At 37.6% G+C, this 20,463-nt stretch overlaps 1 protein-coding gene across 1 annotated transcript in view; it reads right to left on the reverse strand.

Moving 5' to 3' along the window:
• GRK3 (G protein-coupled receptor kinase 3) overlaps positions 1 to 20,463 on the reverse strand; it is a 737,240-nt gene that overhangs the window by 175,720 nt on the left and 541,057 nt on the right. Inside the window, exons 7-9 of the mRNA XM_053702091.1 lie at positions 19,264 to 19,315; positions 18,746 to 18,837; positions 13,216 to 13,315 (exon numbers count right to left, since the gene is read on the reverse strand). Of these exons, the coding sequence (XP_053558066.1) occupies positions 13,216 to 13,315; positions 18,746 to 18,837; positions 19,264 to 19,315 (244 nt within the window). The remainder of the gene's footprint in view (positions 1 to 13,215; positions 13,316 to 18,745; positions 18,838 to 19,263; positions 19,316 to 20,463) is intronic.

Here is a 20,463-nt window from a genome sequence, read left to right on the forward strand (position 1 = left end):
TGATTTACTTGTATCTCTCAAAAACAAGTGCGCCATACCGGCGCGAAAATGAGGCTCTGACTATGATTAGGGAAAGCCCCTAAAGAATAAGGTGTCAAAAACAGTGCCTGCCGATATAATCATATCAAAATACCCAGAATAAATGATTCCTCAAGGCTAAATATGTGTTAATAATGAATCGATTTAGCCCAGAAAAAGTCTACAGTCTTAATAAGCCCTTGTGAAGCCCTTATTTACTATCTTAATAAAAATGGCTTACCGGATCCCATAGGGAAAATGACAGCTTCCAGCATTACATCGTCTTGTTAGAATGTGTCATACCTCAAGCAGTAAGAGACTGCACACTGTTCCCCCAACTGAAGTTAATTGCTCTCAACAGTCCTGTGTGGAACAGCCATGGATTTTAGTTACGGTGCTAAAATCATTTTCCTCATACAAACAGAAATCTTCATCTCTTTTCTGTTTCTGAGTAAATAGTACATACCAGCACTATTTTAAAATAACAAACTCTTGATTGAATAATAAAAACTACAGTTAAACACTAAAAAACTCTAAGCCATCTCCGTGGAGATGTTGCCTGTACAACGGCAAAGAGAATGACTGGGGTAGGCGGAGCCTAGGAGGGATCATGTGACCAGCTTTGCTGGGCTCTTTGCCATTTCCTGTTGGGGAAGAGAATATCCCACAAGTAAGGATGACGCCGTGGACCGGACACACCTATGTTGGAGAAAACATAATTTATGTAAGAACTTACCTGATAAATTCATTTCTTTCATATTGGCAAGAGTCCATGAGCTAGTGACATATGGGATATACAATCCTACCAGGAGGGGCAAAGTTTCCCAAACCTCAAAATGCCTATAAATACACCCCTCACCACACCCACAATTCAGTTTAACGAATAGCCAAGCAGTGGGGTGATAAAGAAAGGAGTAGAAAGCATCAACAAAGGAAATTTGGAAATAATTGTGCTTTATACAAAAAAATCATAACCACCATAAAAAGGGTGGGCCTCATGGACTCTTGCCAATATGAAAGAAATGAATTTATCAGGTAAGTTCTTACATAAATTATGTTTTCTTTCATGTAATTGGCAAGAGTCCATGAGCTAGTGACATATGGGATATCAATACCCAAGATGTGGAGTCTTCCACTCAAGAGTCACTAGAGAGGGAGGGAATAAAATAAAAACAGCCATATACCGCTGAAAAAATTAATCCACAACCCCAAAAAATAAGTTTATTTTCATTTTTGAAAGAAAAAACTTAAATCAAAAAGCAGAAGAATCAAACTGAAACAGCTGCCTGAAGAACTTTTCTACCAAAAACTGCTTCCGAAGAAGCAAATACATAAAAAACGGTAGAATTTAGTAAATGTATGCAAAGAGGACCAAGTTGCTGCTTTGCAAATCCAATCAATTGAAGCTTCATTCTTAAAAGCCCACGAAGTGGAGACTGAACTAGTAGAATGAGCTATAATTCTCTGAGGCGGGGCTTGACCCGACTCCAAATAAGCTTGAAGAATCAAAAGCTTTAACCAAGAGGCCAAGGAAATAGCAGATGCCTTCTGACCTTTCCTAGGACCAGAAAATATAACAAATAGACTAGAAGTCTTCCTGAAATCTTAAGTAGTTTCAACATAATATTTCAAAGCTCTCACCACATCCAAAGAATGTAAGGATCTTTCCAAAGGATTCTTAGAATTAGGACACAAGGAAGGGACAACAATTTCTCTACTAATGTTGTTAGAATTCACAACCTTAAGGAAAAATTCAAATAAAGTCCGCAAAACCGCCTTATCCTGATGAAAAGTCAGAAAAGGAGATTCACAAGAAAGAGCAGATAGCTCAGAAACTCTTCTAGCAGAAGAGATAGCCAAAAGGAACAACACTTTCCAAGAAAGTAGTTTAATGTCCAAAGAATGCATAGGCTCAAATGGAGGAGCCTGTAAAGCCTTCAGAACCAAATTAAGACTCCAAGGAGGAGAAATTGATTTAATGACAGGCTTAATACGAACTAAAGCCTTTACAAAACAGTGTATATCAGGAAGTATATCAATCTTTCTGTGAAATAAAACAAAAAGAGCGGAGATTTGTCCTTTCAAGGAACTTATCCAAACCATCCTGAAAAAAACTGTAAAAATTCTAGGAATTTTAAAAGAATGCCAGGAGAATTCATGAGAAGAACACCATGAAATGTAAGTCTTTCAAACTCTATAATAAATCTTCCTAGAGACTGATTTACGAGCTTGTAACATAGTATCAATCACTGAGTCAGAGAAACCTCTATGACTTAGTACTAAGCATTCAATTTCCATACCTTCAAATGTAATGATTTGAGATCCTGATGGAAAAATGGACCTTGAGATAGTAGGTCTGGCCTTAACGGAAGTGGCCAAGGCGGGCAACTGGACATCCGAACCAGATCCGCATACCAAACCCTGTGTGGCCATGCTGGCACTACCAGCAACACAAATGATTGTTCCATGATAATTTTGGAAAACACTCATGGAAGGAGAACTAAAGGCGGGAAGATATAAGCAGGATGATAACACCAAGGAAGTGTCAGCGCATCCACTGCTTCCGCCTGAACATCCCTGGACCTGGACAGGTATCTGGGAAGTTTCTTGTTTAGATGAGAGGCCATGAGATCTACCTCTGGAGGACCCCACATCTGAACAATCTGAGAAAAAAACATCTGGATGGAGAAACCACTCCCCTGGATGTAAAGTCTAGCGGTTGAGATAATCCGCTTCCCAATTGTCTACACCTGGGATATGCACTGCAGAGATTAGACAGGAGCTAGATTCCGCCCAAACAAGTATTCGAGATACTTCTTTCAAAGCTTGGGGACTGTGAGTCCCACCCTGACGATTGACATATGCCACTGTTGTGATAATGTCTGTCTGAAAACAAATGAACGGTTCTCTCTTTAACAGAGGCCAAAACTGAAGAGCTCTGAGAATTGCACGGAGTTCTAATATATGTATTGGAAATCTCGACTCTTGAGATTTCCAAACCCCTTGTGCTGTCAGAGATCCTCAAACAGCTCCCCAACCTGAAAAACTCGCATCTGTTGTGATCACAGTCCAGGTTGGCCAAACAAAAGAAGCCCCTTGAACTAAATGATGGTGATCTATCCACCATGTCAGAGAGTGTCGTACATTGGGATTTAAGGATATTAAATTGAGATATCTTTGTATAATCCCTGCACCATTGATTCAGCATACAAAGCTGAAGAGGTCTCATGTGAAAATGAGCAAAGGGGATCGCGTCCGATGCTGCAGTCATGATACCTAAAACTTCCATGCACATAGCCACTGAAGGGAATGACTGAGACTGAAGGTGCCCGCAGGCTGCAACCAATTTTAAACGTCTCTTGTCTGTTAGAGACAGAGTCATGGACACTGAATCTATCTGGAAGCCTAAAAAGGTGACCTTTGTCTGAAGAATCAAGAAACTTTTTGGTAAATTGATCCTCCAACCATGTTTCCGAAGAAACAATTCTAGTTGATTTGTGTGAAATTCTGCAGTACGTAAAGATTGAGCTAGTACCAAGATATCGTCCAAATAAGGAAACACTGCAATACCCTGTTCTCTGATTACAGAGAGTAGTACACCCAGAACCTTTGAAAAGATTCTTGGAGCGGTTGCTAGGCCAAATGGAAGAGCAACAAATTGGTAATGCTTGTCTAGAAAAGAGAATCTCAGAAACTGAAAATGTTCTGGATGAATCGGAATATGAAGGTATGCATCCTGCAAGTTTATTGTAGACATATAATGTCCTCGCTGAACAAAAAGCAGAATAGTCCTTATAGTCACCATCTTGAAAATTGGTACTCTAACATAACGATTCAAAATTTTCAGATCCAGAACTGGTCTGAATAAATTTTCCTTCTTTGGGACAATGAATAGATTTGAATAAAACCCCAAACCTTGTTCCAGAAGAGGCACTGGCATGATTACCCCTGAAGACTCCAGGTCTGAAACACACTTCAGGAAAGTCTGAGCTTTTACTGGATTTTACTGGGATACGTGAGAGAAAAAATCTTCTCACAGGAGGTCTTACTCTGAATCCTATTCAATACCCTTGAGAGACAATGCTCTGAATCCATTGATTTTGAACAGATTTTATCCAAATATCCTTGAAAAACCTTAATCTGCCCCCTACCAGCTGAGCTGGAATGAGGGCTGCACCTTAATGCGGACTTAGGGGCTGACTTTGGTTTCCTAAAAGGCTTGGATTTATTCCAATTTGAGGCAGATTCCTTGGGGGGAGGATAGAGTTTTCATTCCCTATTCTGAAAAAAGGAACGAAAACGGTTAGAAGCCTTAGATTTACCCTTAGGTTTTTTATCCTGAGGCAGAAAAACTCCTTTTCCCCCAGTAACAGTTGAAATAATAAATTATTACCTTGGAAAGAAAGAGATAGTAATCTAGATTTAGATGTCATATCAGCATTCCAAGATTTAAGCCACAAAGCTCTTCTAGCTAATATAGCTAAAGACATGGATCTAACATCACAAATAAAATGATTAGCATGTTGCAGTAAGCAAATAATGCTAGATACGTCAGAATCCAATTCTTGTTGCGCTAAATTCTCCAACCAGAAAGTTGATGCAGCCGCAACATCAGCCAAAGAAATTGCAGGTCTGAAAAGATGACCTGAATATAAATAGGCCTTCCTTAGATAAGATTCAAGCTTTCTATCTAAAGGATCCTTAAAGGAAGTACTATCTACCATAGGAATAGTAGTACGTTTAGCAAGAGAAGAAATAGCCCCATCAATTTTGGGGATCTTTTCCCAAAACTCTATAAATTTTGCTGACAAATGATACAATATTTTAAACCTTAAAAAAGGAATAAAAGAAGTACCTGGCTTATTCCATTCCTTAGAATCATATCAGAAATAGGAAAAAACTCCTGGAGAAACCAAAGGAGGTTTAAAAACAGCATTTAAACGTTTATTAGACTGAACGTCAAGAGGACTGGTTACCTCAATATCCAAAGTAATTAACACTTCTTAATAAAGAACGCATATACTCAATTTTAAATAAATAAGTAGATTTGTCAGTGTCAATGTCTGAGGAGGATCTTCTGAATCAGATAGATCCTCATCAGAAAAGGATAAATTATCATATTGTTGGTCATTTGAAATTTCATCAACTAAATGAGAAGTTTTAAAAGACCTATTACTTTTATTTGAAGGTGGAAATGTAGACAAAGCCTTCAGAAACAAATTCTTTTAAAATGTACAGGTATATTATGCACATTAGAAGTTGAAAAAACTGCAAATGGCAATGTACTATTATTGATGGACACATTATCTGAATGTAAAAGTTTATCAAAACAACTATTACAAATGACATTTGGCGACATAATTTCTACAACTTTACAACAAATGCACTTAGCTTTTGTAGAACCGATGTCAAGCAGCAATGTTCCAGCAGAAGCTTCTGAGGCAGGGTCAAAGTGAGACATCTTGCAAAATGTAAGAGAAAAAACAACATATAAAGCAAAATTATCTATTTCCTTATATTACAGTTTCAGGAATGGGAAAAAATGAAAATAGCATAGCCCTCTGATAGAGAAAAAATCTAAGAGGCAAACATCAATGGGGTATTGAAATAATGAAAAAGTTTGGCGCCAAAAAATGATGCACAACGTAACTAAACTTTTTTGGCGCCAAAAAATAACCGGAAATGACACACTTGCGTCACTAATGACGCAACCGTGTGAAAGGTCTCGGTGTCAAGTATGACGCCGGAAATGACGAACTTGTGTCATAGACGTACCTTTTTGCGCCAAAAAAATTTTCGCGCCAAAAAATGACGCAATAAAGTTTAGCATTTGTCGCACCCGCGGGCCTAATACCGCCCGCAATTTGTAAGAAGTAGTCAATTGAAAAAAAGACTAAACCCCAGGTAAGAAATAAATTTAATTTTTAACAGATGTTTATATTCCCCAAATATGAAACTGACAGTCTGCAGAAGGAAATACAAGAACCTGACTCATGGCAAATATAAGTACAATACATATATTTAGAACTTTATATAAATGCATAAAGTGCCAAACCATAGCTGGGGTGCCCTAAGTAATAAAAAACATACTTACCAAAAGACACCCATCCACATATAGCAGATAGCCAAACCAGTACAGAAACAGTTATCAGTAGACAGTTGTGAATCTCCGCCCACTGAATAATCTTGGCTACCTCTGTCATGGCCAAGGAACTCCGAGTTCCTCCCTGATGATTGATGTAAGCCACTGACGTTATGTTGTCCAACTGAAACCTGATAAACTGGGTTGAAGCTAGCTGAGGCCAGGCTAGAAGAGCATTGAAAATTGCTCTCAGTTCCAAAACATTTATTAAAAGAACGGACTCCTCCCGAGTCCATAGACCCTGAGCCCTTAATGAACCCCAGCCCAGCAAACTGGAATCTGTGATTACAATCACCCAGGCAGGCCTGCAAAAGCAAGTTCCCTAAGATAGAATCATCTTTGCTGACTAGAATCAGACAATGCATCAAACCAATATGCTGCCAACCTAGTAACTGTAGCAATACATGCAGCCAGTTGCCATTGATACCCCTGGTGATCATAAATCTTTTCAAGCAAAGCTTCCAACTTCTTATCCATAGGATCTTTAAAGGAACAGCTGTCCTCAATAGGAATAGTGGTCCTCTTGAGAGGAAACTTCTACCTCCACCTTAGGAACCATCTGCCAAGATACCTTAATAGAATCAGCAATAGGAAACATCTTCCTAAAAATTGGAAAAGGGGAAAAAGGGATCCCAGGCTTCTCCCATTCCCGTGCAATAATAATATCTGAAACACGATCTGGTATAGGAAAAACTTCCACCGAGGAAGGGACATCAAAAAGCGCATTAAGTTTACTAGATTTCTTAGGAATAACCATGACTGACGCCTCAGAGTCATCCAAGGTAGCCAAAACCTCCTTGAGTAACAAACGGAGGTGCTCCAGCTTAAACCTAAAGGAAACAACCTCAGGTTCAGAAGAAGGATTTACACTATAAGAATCCGAGATCTCACCCTCAGATGCTACTGAAGTATCTCCTTCCTCAGACTTATGAGAAGAAACACTAGACACAATTGCAACAGAATCGGAAATCTTATACTTCCTTTTGCGCTTCCCCTGTAACATAGGAAAAGCAGACAAAGCCTCAGATACTGCTGATGATATATGGGTAGCCATATCCTGCAAGGAAAAAACAACCTGAGACGAAACACAGGGCACTGCAGAAGATTGGGACGTATGAGGAGAAAACTGAGGATTAGCCTGAACAGGAGACTCCTGAACAACATCCGCCCTAGACAATGAAGGCTCAGAATCAAAAAGTCTATCCTTGTAATGTAATGTTCTCTCAATACAAGAGGAACAAAAAGGGATAGGAGGCTCAACATTAGTATTTAAACATAGAGAACCAGCAACAGCTTGCAGGGCCTCTTGATCCATAGTACTCCAAAGGAAAAAACCTTAATCAATAAAAAACTCTAAGTTCAAATCAGAATTTTAATGAAACACAAACGTTACTGTCCCTTTAAATTTTAAACAGACTTTTTTTTGTTTTTAAAACTAGAAAATCCTTAAATAAACTAAACTGCACAATAAATCTTGCAGCAACAATTTTTCACAAAATTAATGCAAAAAGAGACACACACGTTATAGTTTTTCAGACAGAAACTTAAATATAAACAGAGCAACAGCCTTACAAAAAAAACAACAGGCAACCTCCACTCCTCAGCAAGCTCTGCAGAGATGCCTACCTGACCTCCTTGCTGCCAGAAACAAAGTCAGAAAATGATCCATACCCCCATACAGCCGCACCGAGGAGAAGGCTGAACCACCTCTGAGGAGCTATGCAACAGAGCTGCAACATCCAGGAACAACTGGAAACAGCTAAAAGGGTGCCAAAAACGCCTGTGCAATCTCAGATAAGCCTGTCTATTGTGGGCGCGGCCTAACAAACCTCCCGGTAGCCATTAATATACAAACAAAAAACATGTACACCAAAGTGAAAACATAATAAACTGAGCCAAACATCCCCAGTGCCTGCAAAACTGCCATACAATAAAACCGTTAACCTAGAAGGTTGATTGTATATTTAGACAGAATTAACTGTCAAAGTGCCAAATTCTCCTATATCAAAACAGGGAAAGAAATAGGCACTTACCTCAAAAATCTGTCCGGCAGCAGAACAGCTCACTTGGTATGAGAGGGGCTTCCTACATCACATGGACCTGTGGAAAAAAGAAAAGGCTGAGTAAACTTACTCAAACTTTCAACCAAGGGCAGCATGAAATTACTTGGGAGGCCCAGAGGGGATTATACCCCACAAGTTTCCAAATGCTTAAAAGCCACCACTTGCTCTACTGAAGAGACTGACATGGACTACTGCTAAGCCCCAAAGAAAACCAGAGCAAACTTGCTCTGGTTAAAAAATAAACTCTTGATTGAAGAATCAGACACCTAACTTTACCCCTCCTTGCAACTGATACAAGCAAAGAGAATGACTGGGGATTGTGGGTAGGGGGAGTGGTATTTAACAAATTTTGCTGTGGTGCTCTTTGCCTCCTCCTGCTGGTCAGGAGTGATATTCCCAACAGTAAAAAAGATGATCCGTGGACTCACCGTGTCATTAGAAAGAAATAATAATAAAAATAATAATAATAATAAAAAAGACATTCATTCTCAAACCTGGTTTTATCCACCATATACAATATTTTACTTGTTTAATCAGATCTGTAATCTCCTGTGTGAGGGTTCTTCACATCAACAAGACAAGGAGCTTGCACTGATAGTGGGTTACTGAGACTTTGCTTTTTAAGAGTAAAGGATTTTCATATAAAGTGGTTTTCACTTAACCAAAGTAACAAACTAGTACCTGCTTTGTTTAAAGGGCCATAATATCCAAATGTTTAAACACTTGAAAGTGATGCAGCATAGCTGTAAAAAGCTGACTAGAAAATATCTCCTGAACATCTCTATGTAAAAAAGAAAGATATTTTACCTCAAAAGTTCCTCAGTAGCCACCTCCCATTGTAAAGGATTTCTAAGCAGCATTTTAGTGTGTCTGTCCTAGGACAGCTTAGGGGATGAGCCTCATGAACTCTCATATTATTTCACCAATCAGGTAAAGGAAGCTTACTATGAAATCTCATGAGAGTTAAGTCAAATCTCATGAGATCACAGTAAGAGTTCATGACCTCAGCACTGCTGATGCTGATTGGCTGTTGTTCATTTCTTCATTTTTTTTTTATTTTTACCTGCAGATGGGAGCAGGTGAAGTATAACTTTTTACACAGAACTTACTCTGCTGAGCTGAGGAGATTGTGAGGTAAAATATATTCCTTTTTTACATAGAGATGCTCAGGTGATATTTTCCTGTCAGCTTTTTACAGTTATACTGCATCAGTTTCAAGTGATTCAGCATATGAGTATTATCTCCCTTTAATAGTAAGCTTAAGCCATTTGTTGTAAATTGTGGGAGCAAAATATACTAAACTGAGATTCCTCACCTGTTGTGCAGATTGTGAATTTGTTCCATAGTGATAGAGTTACATATTGTTAATTGTGCCCCACTGGACGGCCATTCATTAGCTTTTAATATACTGAAATCCCTCTGTTCTCTTTCCCTCTCTCACCCCCCCCATTTTCTCTCCCTCTTTCTGTCCTATCTCTATGTTCTCTCTCCCTATCTCCCCCTGTCCACACTCCCTATCTTCCCTCTCTCTATCCTCTCCCCCCTCTGTTCCATCTCCCTATTTCTAACCCCCTCTTCTCTATCCTACTATTTCCCTATGTTCACTTACCCACCCTCTCCCCCTCTGTACTCTCTCTCTGCTTCTCCCCTCTCTTTGTTCTCTCTCTCTCTCTCCACATTTGTCCTCCCTCTTCCTTCCTTATTTTTTTCTCTTCATCTCCCCCCTGTTCCCTCTCTCTACTCACTCCCTCTGAAGGTATGTGGGGGGTTGTTGTATGGGAGTGTGTGTAGCATGTGTGTTGTATGAGAGTGTGTATGTGGTGTGTGTTGTATGAGTGTGTGTGTTATTACCTTTTACAACACTTTCAAGTTTTACTGCAATCAGGAATAAAGTACGCATACATTTTAGCCCCTTTGCCAAAAATTACTGCTATCTTCAGAAATTTTTAGACGAAGTAAAAAAATAGGGTTGTAAAGGTATGTGGAAATTAAATGTTTTTCTTGATGTAGATGCGGTCTTGGTCACTACAGTAAGAAGGCTACTCAAGAGAAAACGGTTAAAATGAGGAAAAACTATTGTTGCATAACTATGTCCTCTGATGCGTTTCACGCTTACATCAGCGTTTTTTCAGATATTTAACATCTTGACTTTAGAGAACCTAGTGACACTCATGTTTCTAACAATTTACTTCTTGCAGGAATAATGCCTCACTATGTGTTCAATTTCTAATCTTACAGGTGTGTTTTGTGTATCAATTCCCAGTAAGTGCTAATACAAAGCAGGAGATTGTGTAAAATATTTTTTTAAGCTGACTTTGGAAGTAAATGTGGACTTAATTCAAATGCAGGCTGCTCCAGCTTCAGTGAACAGAAATATGCTTTTAAAGTTGTATTGTCGCTAACTTGTAGGGTCACTTTACACATTAAAGTTTATAAAAAAAAAACTCCAGTAGGGTTGCTGGGTGGCTGGATTTTAACAGGATAGTGAGTGCATGTGTGTAGTCAGCAATCAACCAATTCAGTCACTGGGAGCACCTAGCTGCTGTATTTCATCAAGCTCACATACTGGCAATGAGATAAGCAGACCCTGCCCAACAAGGTTATGAGAACATATGGTTGTGAAGTTATGAGGACATATAATACTTGTTGATGGAATTTGGATTAAATAATGTGTGTGTGCATATACACTCCTACCAGTTCACATGTTCCTTCTGATCATTTTACAAGCCACAATGTAGCTGCATTTGTTATTTCAAAGACTTCTGAAACCCCATGGAAACCAATAACTTAGTAATTGTAATTGAAGAAGAAAGAAAAATTAGTCCAGGATTTAGACTGAAGCATACGAATACTGTAATAAATAGTAGCAATAAGGAAATCCCAAAACTTTATAAGATTACTTGAACTTCCCAATCCTAACTTTTTTGGATTTGTGCCTCCTATATTTCAAATAGCGATCCTTGTAAAATAACATTGCTATAGATTAAATAATTTATGGTGTTTCCATACATATTACCAATAACTGTAGCTAATAACTAATTTCTCATTAGTTCTGTTGCCCTGTTTTGACTGCATTTATTGGTATGATCAAATAAGTAAATGCATGTCAGGTTATGTCAGTCTGCACAGTAAGATCTGCAAGGTTGCTTTCCTTGGCTGTAGCGTGCCAGCTTTATCTGTATAATTCTGGAAATAAGCTGTCAGTGTTTTCAAATCAAACACTATTTTAAAATGCATTAATTATTCATGACAGGCTTAGATGGTTCATTTGTGTGAAAGCCATTTTACCCAAGCAAAATGAAAAGATACAGTGTATTACAGGAACAACAGTTGCTTAGTGTTTGTTTAATAATCTGAACATCTGTCAATGATATACTAACAAAACTGAATTATTGGTGAAAGGGAACACATAGTCTTGTTTGGTCATTTGCGGATATCTACAGTTTTTTTGGGTATTGAAATTATTTGTAAATGATACAAATGCAGCACAGGCTATACCTAATTAGAAACAAAAAATTAAATACTGGAATAACTGGAGATACGTTTATGAAAGAATAAGGAAAAACAAATTACTTGTGCAAAAGGCAGGGCTTGACAAATACTTTTATTTATGTATTCCAACGTTTTAGATTATTGCACATATAGCTAGATATAACATTTTTACTCCCTGAAAACATCTGCCTCCAAAATTTCAAATACATTTTTCAACAGCTGTTTTAACCAGATATATTTTTATTAATATAAATAAATATAGCATGAACAGCATTAGCTTCTCACATTTTTAAATATGAAAATTGTAGGTTTTACACTACCTTGAAAGAGGCTGGAATTCCAAACCATTGCCATCCTACATGCTGCACAGTGCAGTGTTCTCCCCAGAGCCTTGTTAATGGATGCACCAGCTCGCTGATTTTACTGACCCCTCAGCTAAAGTATTAGCCACAAATAAGCTAAAATTAACTAATATTAATATTTTCAATGTGCTCAAATTATCATTAAAGAGATTTATGTTACATTTCACAATTAATTTGTGCTTTGGATAACAGAAAATGTTACAGCATCATAAAGCATTGCACATCCCCCACTCTGTTAGTTTATAATGTCAGCCGGCTGGCACATTTTTCTGTGGAGAACACTGCAGTGATTGCTTGATTTGTGCAGGAACTTATTCATATCTGTCCCTAAACATGCAATAGACTGAGCAATACATTTTATTAACACGACAGACGTTTTTAAAGTCTTATAAAATAATTTATTTTGTATGCAGATAATTAGCAATGCAGTAATTACATTTCTCATATATACATTTAAACTGCAATTTTCCATGACAAAACAACAGTAAAGAAAAAGACCAATTACAGAAATTATAATTATTATTGAAACAATGCTAAGGGTGAATTTAGCAAACTAGATTTTAAATACCACTTAGAACATGCTGGCATGACAGCACTGAGACAACTGTTCATGCCAAAATGGCAACTACACAATTAAACCTTTGCATATACTATATGCCCCTTGTATTTCTTTTCAGGATTGAAGGGATCTTTTGACTGAACAAAAACACCCTGCACTAGATGTGTGCACAATTTCTCTCGGAATTGAAAATGAAAGATAATCGGATGATATATTCACAAAATTGGGTTGTGACTGATGTACTGTTGCAAACCTGATTGTTTTAAGTGACATGTGCTTACTGTCTAACCTCATTGATTAAGCACTGAAGAAACAGCACTTAGAACAATGAGCTTGGCATCCATTTATACAGAACAACATCAACCGTTCTGCCAACATCCTTGGTAACCATGGTGATGAGAGATGTTTTAAGTTCAATGCCGCTAACACACCTTGAAAGCATTTTCTGCTACAATTTGGCATCAACATTAACTCTGTAGAAAATGTAAACAACAATAGCATTTTTTCTTTCTTTCGTTAAAAAAATTGCTAATTTTTATTTCATATTAAAGGTAGAAGGGTAGCAAATCAAATACTCACGCCTGTGCTGACTAGGGACAACATAATTCTTTCATTTAAGGCTAGCGTTTCTCCTTGTTTCATCTTAATCCTCTTCTTATCAAGGCATTTCATTGCATACCTGAATTAAAGAAAACAAAACATGAGCTACAAACAATTTTCAATGTAACTGTTATGAGAGCGCCACAAAGAATATTTGACATTATAAATTGGTGTGGAACAGTGTTCTGTCTTATATGTGGCTTGAGATGAGTATCATATTCAATATGAAGATAAATTGCTAAATGTAATGTGGAATACAAGTTTCTGAGAAACACTTGTGTTGTACACCCGTCATGAACCTCAGTTCTTTATAGGAACAATGGTGGGACTAGTTAAAAAATATAGTTAAAAAGAATAAAAAAAGTCTCTACATTAGTATTTAAAAATCACACTTTTTCCAAAATGTAAATTAAAAGTACATACATGTTATATATATGTATATAATAATATATTTTTTTATATCCTAATGTGGAAGTGATATTTGGCTCTTTTTGGAGCATGAACATCACGTTAATAGCTGGATTTGCACCAATGTTAATGTGATGATCTTGGACCAGAATCAATCCGGCTCTGAAAAAGAGACTAATATTGCTTCCTTCCGCATTGGGTTTAAACAAAGGATCTGAATGCACAAGTCTAATACACACACGCGCATATACATACACACTGTTTCTACCTCAGAATGTGAACAGTGGCAGACCTTCATGCCTTTATGCTATTTTCTAAGCCAAAATTATACTTGTGAAACACTAATACACTAGTGTTTCTGGAATTGCACAGCTATAAATGTGTATAAAATTTGTCTCATAAAATAGCTGAATGGCATGAAGAGCCGCCTTCTTCCGCATTCAGTGGTATCTGAAAACTCTGAATGCACATATCTGATATATACTGCTGAATGACGACACGTTATAAAGCACTGCTTCTGAATGAAAGGACTCGGGCATCCATTACAAGATTGAACTGCTTAAGCACAGGTGGGTCAATCACAATGACTGTACTACTTAGTCTAAGTATCAAAATAGTTAAAAACAGGTCTACTGAATGTATTATTTGTGAAATACAAATGGGGTAAAACACAGTGTCATAAAAACCTAAATACAACCTGAATTAAGGCCACTTACATTTGATTACTCTTCATAAGGACCACTTAAGCACTATGGGGTCGATCCGATAAAAATCGTCGCCCGCAAAAGCCGGCGACGCCAATAATTGCGCGGATTTGGTATCCTATATACGGCGTAAGCTAGAAGTTACGCGCGTATATTTCTGCCGTCGCCCGCAGTTTTTTGGGCCATAGGCAGGTATACCAAACCCGCGCAGTTTGGTATCCAATATGCAGCGTAAGGACTTACGTGGCGAAAATGGAGAAAACTTACTCCATTTTCACCTCGCCACAAAAAGCAGCCGTAAGAAGCCTTACGCTGACTATTGGAGCCCCGTAACTCCCTAAACTATCTAGAAAATAAACCTAACACCTAACGCATGCGCAATGTCTATCTCCCTGTCAACCGCGATCCCCCCCCCCCCCCCGAAATCCCTAATAAAGTTATTACCCCCTAAACCGCCGCTCCCGGACCCCGCCGCCATCTACATAAACTAACCCCCTACTTTGAGCCTCTAAAACCGCCGCCATCTACCTTATCTATCCCCTAATCTGACCCCTTACACCGCCGCCACCTATATAAAAATTATTAACCCCTAATCTAATCCCCCTATACCGCCGCCAGCTATATTAATATTATTAACCCCTAATGTAAGCCCCTTACACCGCCGCCATCTCTATTAAAATGATTAACCCCTAATTTAATCTACCTACCCCGCCGCCAGCTATATTATCTATATTAACCCTAAGTATATTATAGTTAATATAGGTATTACATTATATATATTAACTATATTAACCCTAATTATATTAGGGTTAATATAGTTAATATAGTTACTATAGTATTTATATAACTATATTAACTCTATCTAACACTAACACCCCTAACTATATTTATATTAAATTAATCTAATTAATTTATAAACTAAAATATTCCTATTTAAATCTAAATACTTACCTATAAAATAAACCCTAAGATAGCTACAATATAATTAATAATTACATTGTAGCTATGTTAGGGTTAATATTTATTTTACAGGTAAATTGTTAATTATTTTAACTAGGTATAATAGATATTAAATAGTTATTAACTATTTAATATCTACCTAGTTAAAATAATTACCCAATTACCTGTAAAATAAATCCTAACCTAAGTTATAAATACAGCTACACTATCAATAAATTAAATAAAGTACAAACATCTATCTAAAAATACAATTAAATTAACTAAACTAAATTACAAAAAAAACAAACACTAAATTACAAAAAATAAAAAAAAGATTACAAGATTTTTAAGCTAATTACACCTATTCTAAGCCCCCTAATAAAACAATAAACCCCCAAAATAAAAAAAATTCCCTGCCCTATTCTAAATTAAACATATTTCAAAGCTCTTTACCTTACCAGCCCTTAAAAGGGCCTTTTGTGGGGCATGCCCCAAAGAATTCAGCTCTTTTGCATTCAACAAATACAATCCCCCCCCCCCCCATTACAACCCACCACCCACATACCCCTATTCTAAACCCACCCAAACCCCCCTTAAAAAAGCCTAACACTACCCCCCTGAAGATCTCCCTACCTTGTCTTCACCACACCGGGCCGAACTCCTGATCCGATCCGGGCGATGTCGTCCTCCAAGCGGCAAAGAAGAATTCTTCCTCCGGCGATGTCATCCTCCAAGCGGCAAAGAAGAATTCTTCCTCCGGCGACGTCTTCCTCCAAGCGGCAGCAAAGTCTTCATTCTTCCGGCGGCATCTTCAATCTTCTTTCTTCGCTCCGCCGCCGCGGAGCATCCATCCCGGCCGACTGCTAAACTTGGAATGAAGTACCTTTAAATGACGTCATCCAAGATGGCGTCCGCCGAATTCCGATTGGCTGATAGGATTCTATCAGCCAATCGGAATTAAGTTAAAAAAATCTGATTGGCTGATTGAATCAGCCAATCAGATTCAAGTTCAATCCGATTGGCTGATCCAATCAGCCAATCAGATTGAGCTCGCATTCTATTGGCTGTTCCGATCAGCCAATAGAATGCGAGCTCAATCTGATTGGCTGATTCAATCAGCCAATCAGATTTTTTTAACTTAATTCCGATTGGCTGATAGAATCCTATCAGCCAATCGGAATTCGGCGGACGCCATCTTGGATGACGTCATTTAAAGGTACCTCATTCCAAGTTTAGCAGTCGGCCGGGATGGATGCTCCGCGGCGGCGGAGCGAAGAAAGAAGATTGAAGATGCCGCCGGAAGAATGAAGACTTTGCTGCCGCTTGGAGGAAGACGTCGCCGGAGGAAGAATTCTTCTTTGCCGCTTGGAGGATGACATCGCCGGAGGAAGAATTCTTCTTTGCCGCTTGGAGGACGACATCGCCCGGATCGGATCAGGAGTTCGGCCCGGTGTGGTGAAGACAAGGTAGGGAGATCTTCAGGGGGGTAGTGTTAGGCTTTTTTAAGGGGGCTTTGGGTGGGTTTAGAATAGGGGTATGTGGGTGGTGGGTTGTAATGGGGGGGGGGGGGATTGTATTTGTTGAATGCAAAAGAGCTGAATTCTTTGGGGCATGCCCCACAAAAGGCCCTTTTAAGGGCTGGTAAGGTAAAGAGCTTTGAAATATGTTTAATTTAGAATAGGGCAGGGAATTTTTTTTATTTTGGGGGTTTATTATTTTATTAGGGGGCTTAGAATAGGTGTAATTAGCTTAAAAATCTTGTAATCTTTTTTTTATTTTTTGTAATTTAGTGTTTGTTTTTTTTTGTAATTTAGTTTAGTTAATTTAATTGTATTTTTAGATAGATGTTTGTACTTTATTTAATTTATTGATAGTGTAGGTGTATTTATAACTTAGGTTAGGATTTATTTTACAGGTAATTGGGTAATTATTTTAACTAGGTAGATATTAAATAGTTAATAACTATTTAATATCTATTATACCTAGTTAAAATAATTAACAATTTACCTGTAAAATAAATATTAACCCTAACATAGCTACAATGTAATTATTAATTATATTGTAGCTATCTTAGGGTTTATTTTATAGGTAAGTATTTAGATTTAAATAGGAATATTTTAGTTTATAAATTAATTAGATTAATTTAATATAAATTTAGTTAGGGTTAGATAGAGTTAATATAGTTAATATAAATACTATAGTAACTATATTAACCCTAATATAATTAGGGTTAATATAGTTAATATATATAATGTAATAACTATATTAACTATAATATACTTAGGGTTAATATAGATAATATAGCTGGCGGCGGGGTAGGTAGATTAAATTAGGGGTTAATCATTTTAATAGAGATGGCGGCGGTGTAAGGGGCTTACATTAGGGGTTAATAATTTTAATATAGATGGCGGCGGTGTTAGGGGCTCACTTTAGGGGGTTATAGATATAATATAGCTGGCGGCGGGGTAGGTAGATTAAATTAGGGGTTAATCATTTTAATAGAGATGGCGGCGGTGTAAGGTGCTTACATTAGGGGTTAATAATTTTAATATAGATGGCGGCGGTGTTAGGGGCTCACTTTAGGGGGTTATAGATATAATATAGCTGGCGGCGGGGTACGGGAGCGGCGGTTTAGGGGTTAATAACTTTATTAGGTTGCGGCGGGGTAAAGGAGCGGCGGTTTAGGGGTTAATAGCTTTTTTATTGTTAGGATAGTGAGGGGGGATAGCGGATAGAGGGTTAGACAGTGCGGGCTATGTTAGGGAGGCGTGTTAGACAGTGCGGGTGTTTTAGACTTTAGTCAGGTTTTATAGGCGCCGGCAGATTCTAACGTGGCGCAAGTCACTGGCGACGCCAGAAATTTGTACTTACGCAGATTTCTGGACATCGCTGGTTTGTGAGACTTACGGCACGTTAGCATCTGACGGCGACCTATATGGGATGGCTCGAGTTGCGAGCTGAAACTGCGGGCGACGCCGGTTCCCTCGCTTGCGCCGCAAACTGCGATTGATATCGGATCGCGCCCTATGTGTCTTATAAATCCCAAATTAAAGACCACTGGTCTACAAGGCCCTTTACAAAGAACACTTCTGCTTCATGTAGCTATGAAGGAAAAGTAATAGTACTTAAAGGCCCTCTATGAGGACTGTTGGTGCTAAAAGTCTTTAAATTAAAAAAAATAATAATGTTATAGGACCAAGAAGAGTGCTAGTGTAATATAACACAGTTTAAATATAATCTGTTAGATTCATTAATGCTGAAATTTCCTCTCCAATCTTTCTTATATCATTTTATTTAAATACATTCATCACTATCTAGTGAACAGACTCCACAGATAACCAATGAATTTGTTGACAGATCACAGTCTAAATGAATGTAGGGAATTGTTTTAAACCATGAAAGCTACAAAAGGTCCAAGAAATCTGATATACCATGGAAATAATCTTTAGGTTACTCACATTTTACCAGTATCTGCTTTCCTACAACCATAAACTTCTCCAAATCCACCTCGTCCAATGATTCGATGAACGCTAAAGTCATTCATGGTAAGCTAAAAATATGAACCAAGAGTGACCTTGAAATTAATAGTATACAGTAATGTTCTATTTAAACACACACTGCACAAGTTAAGGTCAGTAAATAAAACACATATAGTTATTTTAAAAGTGAATCCTTACATATCCCAACATATTTAAAAATAAATAAATCTGAAAATGCAACTGTAAATATTTACACAAAGGGGTACATACGTATTCAGAGAATAGCATTTTGAACTAAGTTTTAAACATGCGCTGTATTGGATAATATCACTAAAATATCGCACTGAACTGTATTTTAGCATAGAAAGCAAAGGCATTTTGTGCTATGGATAAATATTAGGACTATAAAGAGTATAAAAGACCATAGTAGAGTGAGAATTCATATCTGCAGTCAAATTAATTTCTTGTTCACATTTTTTTTATTTCTTTATACTTACATGAATATTTAATTCAACATTTTTCCACTGACAAAACCTAGTAAACCTGTCACTGTAAATAAAAACACAAAAAAATTACAAAATGAACTCAAGAGTAAAATATGTTTATTAGAAGATTATTTATTTATACATAAACATACACATATACATAAATACACACACGGTTACTTATACAGTATATGTATATATTATATAATATATTGGGGATAGCTATAAAGATCAGGCTATACAACCTTTACATTTCAATTGTTAACAATTTAAAGGGATATAAAACCCAATTTGTTTTTTCATGATTTAGATAGAACATGCAATTTTAAGCAACTTTCTAATTTACTCCTATTATCAATTTTTCTTCATTCTCTTGGTATCTTTATTTGAAAAGCAGGACTGTAAGTTTAGGAGCCAGACCATTTTTGGTTCAGGACACTGGGTTGCGCTTGTTGATTATGCTTACCTGATAAATTTATTTCTTTTACGATATGACGAGTCCACGGATTTCATCCTTACTTATGGGATTACGCCTCTTGGTCAGCGGGAAATGGCAAAGAGCACCACAGCAGAGCTGTATATATAGCTCCTCCCTTCCCTCCCACTCCAGTCATTCGACCAAAGTTAGGAAGAGAAAGGAAAAGCCAAAGGTGCAGAGGTGACTGAAGTTTGACAAAAATAAGTAAATACCTGTCTTAGAAATGACAGGGTGGGCCGTGGACTCGTCATATCGTAAAAGAAATACATTTATCAGGCAAGCATAAATTTGCTTTTCTTTTACAAGACATGACGAGTCCACGGATTTCATCCTTACTTATGGGATACAATACCAAAGCTATAGGACACGGATGACAGGGAGGGACAAGACAGGAACATAAATGGAAGGTACCACTGCTTGAAGAACCTTTCTCCCAAAACCAGTCTCAGATGAAGCAAAAGTATCAAATTTGTAAAATTTGGAAAAAGTGTGAAGAGACGACCAAGTTGCAGCCTTGCAAATCTGTTCAACAGAAGCATCGTTTTTAAATGCCCATGAAGAAGCCACAGCCCTAGTGGAATGAGCCGTAATTCTTTCAGGAGGCTGCTGTCCAGCAGTCTCATATGCCAGACTGATGATACTCTTCAGCAAAAAAGAAAGAGGTAGCCATAGCTTTCTGGCCCCTAAGCTTTCCAGAAAAAACAATAAATAATGAAGCTGATTGACGAAAGTCT

The sequence above is a fragment of the Bombina bombina genome, chromosome 2 (genome assembly GCF_027579735.1).
Source record: "Bombina bombina isolate aBomBom1 chromosome 2, aBomBom1.pri, whole genome shotgun sequence".
NCBI classification, from domain to species: domain Eukaryota; kingdom Metazoa; phylum Chordata; class Amphibia; order Anura; family Bombinatoridae; genus Bombina; species Bombina bombina.